Source organism: Penaeus monodon, chromosome 19 (genome assembly GCF_015228065.2).
Source record: "Penaeus monodon isolate SGIC_2016 chromosome 19, NSTDA_Pmon_1, whole genome shotgun sequence".
Classification (NCBI taxonomy): domain Eukaryota; kingdom Metazoa; phylum Arthropoda; class Malacostraca; order Decapoda; family Penaeidae; genus Penaeus; species Penaeus monodon.
The window spans coordinates 1,796,873-1,797,623 of NC_051404.1; the positions used below are offsets into that span (position 1 = coordinate 1,796,873).

Here is a 751-nt window from a genome sequence, read left to right on the forward strand (position 1 = left end):
GGGTTACACGATTTTTGGCATTACCCCCCCCCCCCTAAAAAAATGGGACAAACAAACAACAACAAAAACAATAACAATCCAATGAGAAAGCAAGACGTTACTCAGAGGGAGATTACTGGGTAGGGATTTCGAGTCTGTACTGCGTGACGCCACCCACGTCGCGGAAGGAGAGGACGGGGTCAGTCGCGTCGTCGCCTTGCCTGAACCTCGGGGGTGCCTGGACGTCATGCACAGCTGCTACCGGGATGGCGTTCAACTGGGCTGCGAGAGAGGACACGCTATCGGCGCCCTCCGAGAAGTCCTGGGACACACTGTACTGCAGGACACCCGGGGAGGCCTCGCTGTCGAACACGATCTTGCCTGTGTCCGAGGCTTGTTTCAGGAGGGGGCTGAGGGCGCTGAAAGAAGGCTGGGTCCCTGGAACCTGCACCCGCAAATGTAGTGTTCAAGATACAACTTTGTCAGAGGAAAAAATACAGTGTTTACATCTTACTCACAGGTTAATCTCAGATAGATTAAAATGAGCATGATTATTTATGCTTGTAGATTCATTCTGGATTATATTTGATCATCTCGATACACTTTAATAAAGCACTGCAATTGACTGATATAAAGCGAGTTATCAACATTATCATCTTTACAATTACGAAAACCGTTTCTTTACGATACATACTTATAACAGTGACAAGTATATTTTATCATACTGGAGATACCTAAGCATTAAGATAAAATATTATTAGATTTTACTAAC

The 751-nt window shown here is 45.5% G+C and overlaps 1 protein-coding gene across 1 annotated transcript in view; it reads right to left on the reverse strand.

Annotated features, from left to right (window-relative positions):
• The window catches only part of LOC119584951, a 7,647-nt gene continuing 6,896 nt past the window's right edge, over positions 1–751 (reverse strand). Inside the window, exon 5 of the mRNA XM_037933550.1 lies at positions 1–424. Within this exon, the coding sequence (XP_037789478.1) occupies positions 113–424 (312 nt within the window). The 3' untranslated portion in view covers positions 1–112. The remainder of the gene's footprint in view (positions 425–751) is intronic.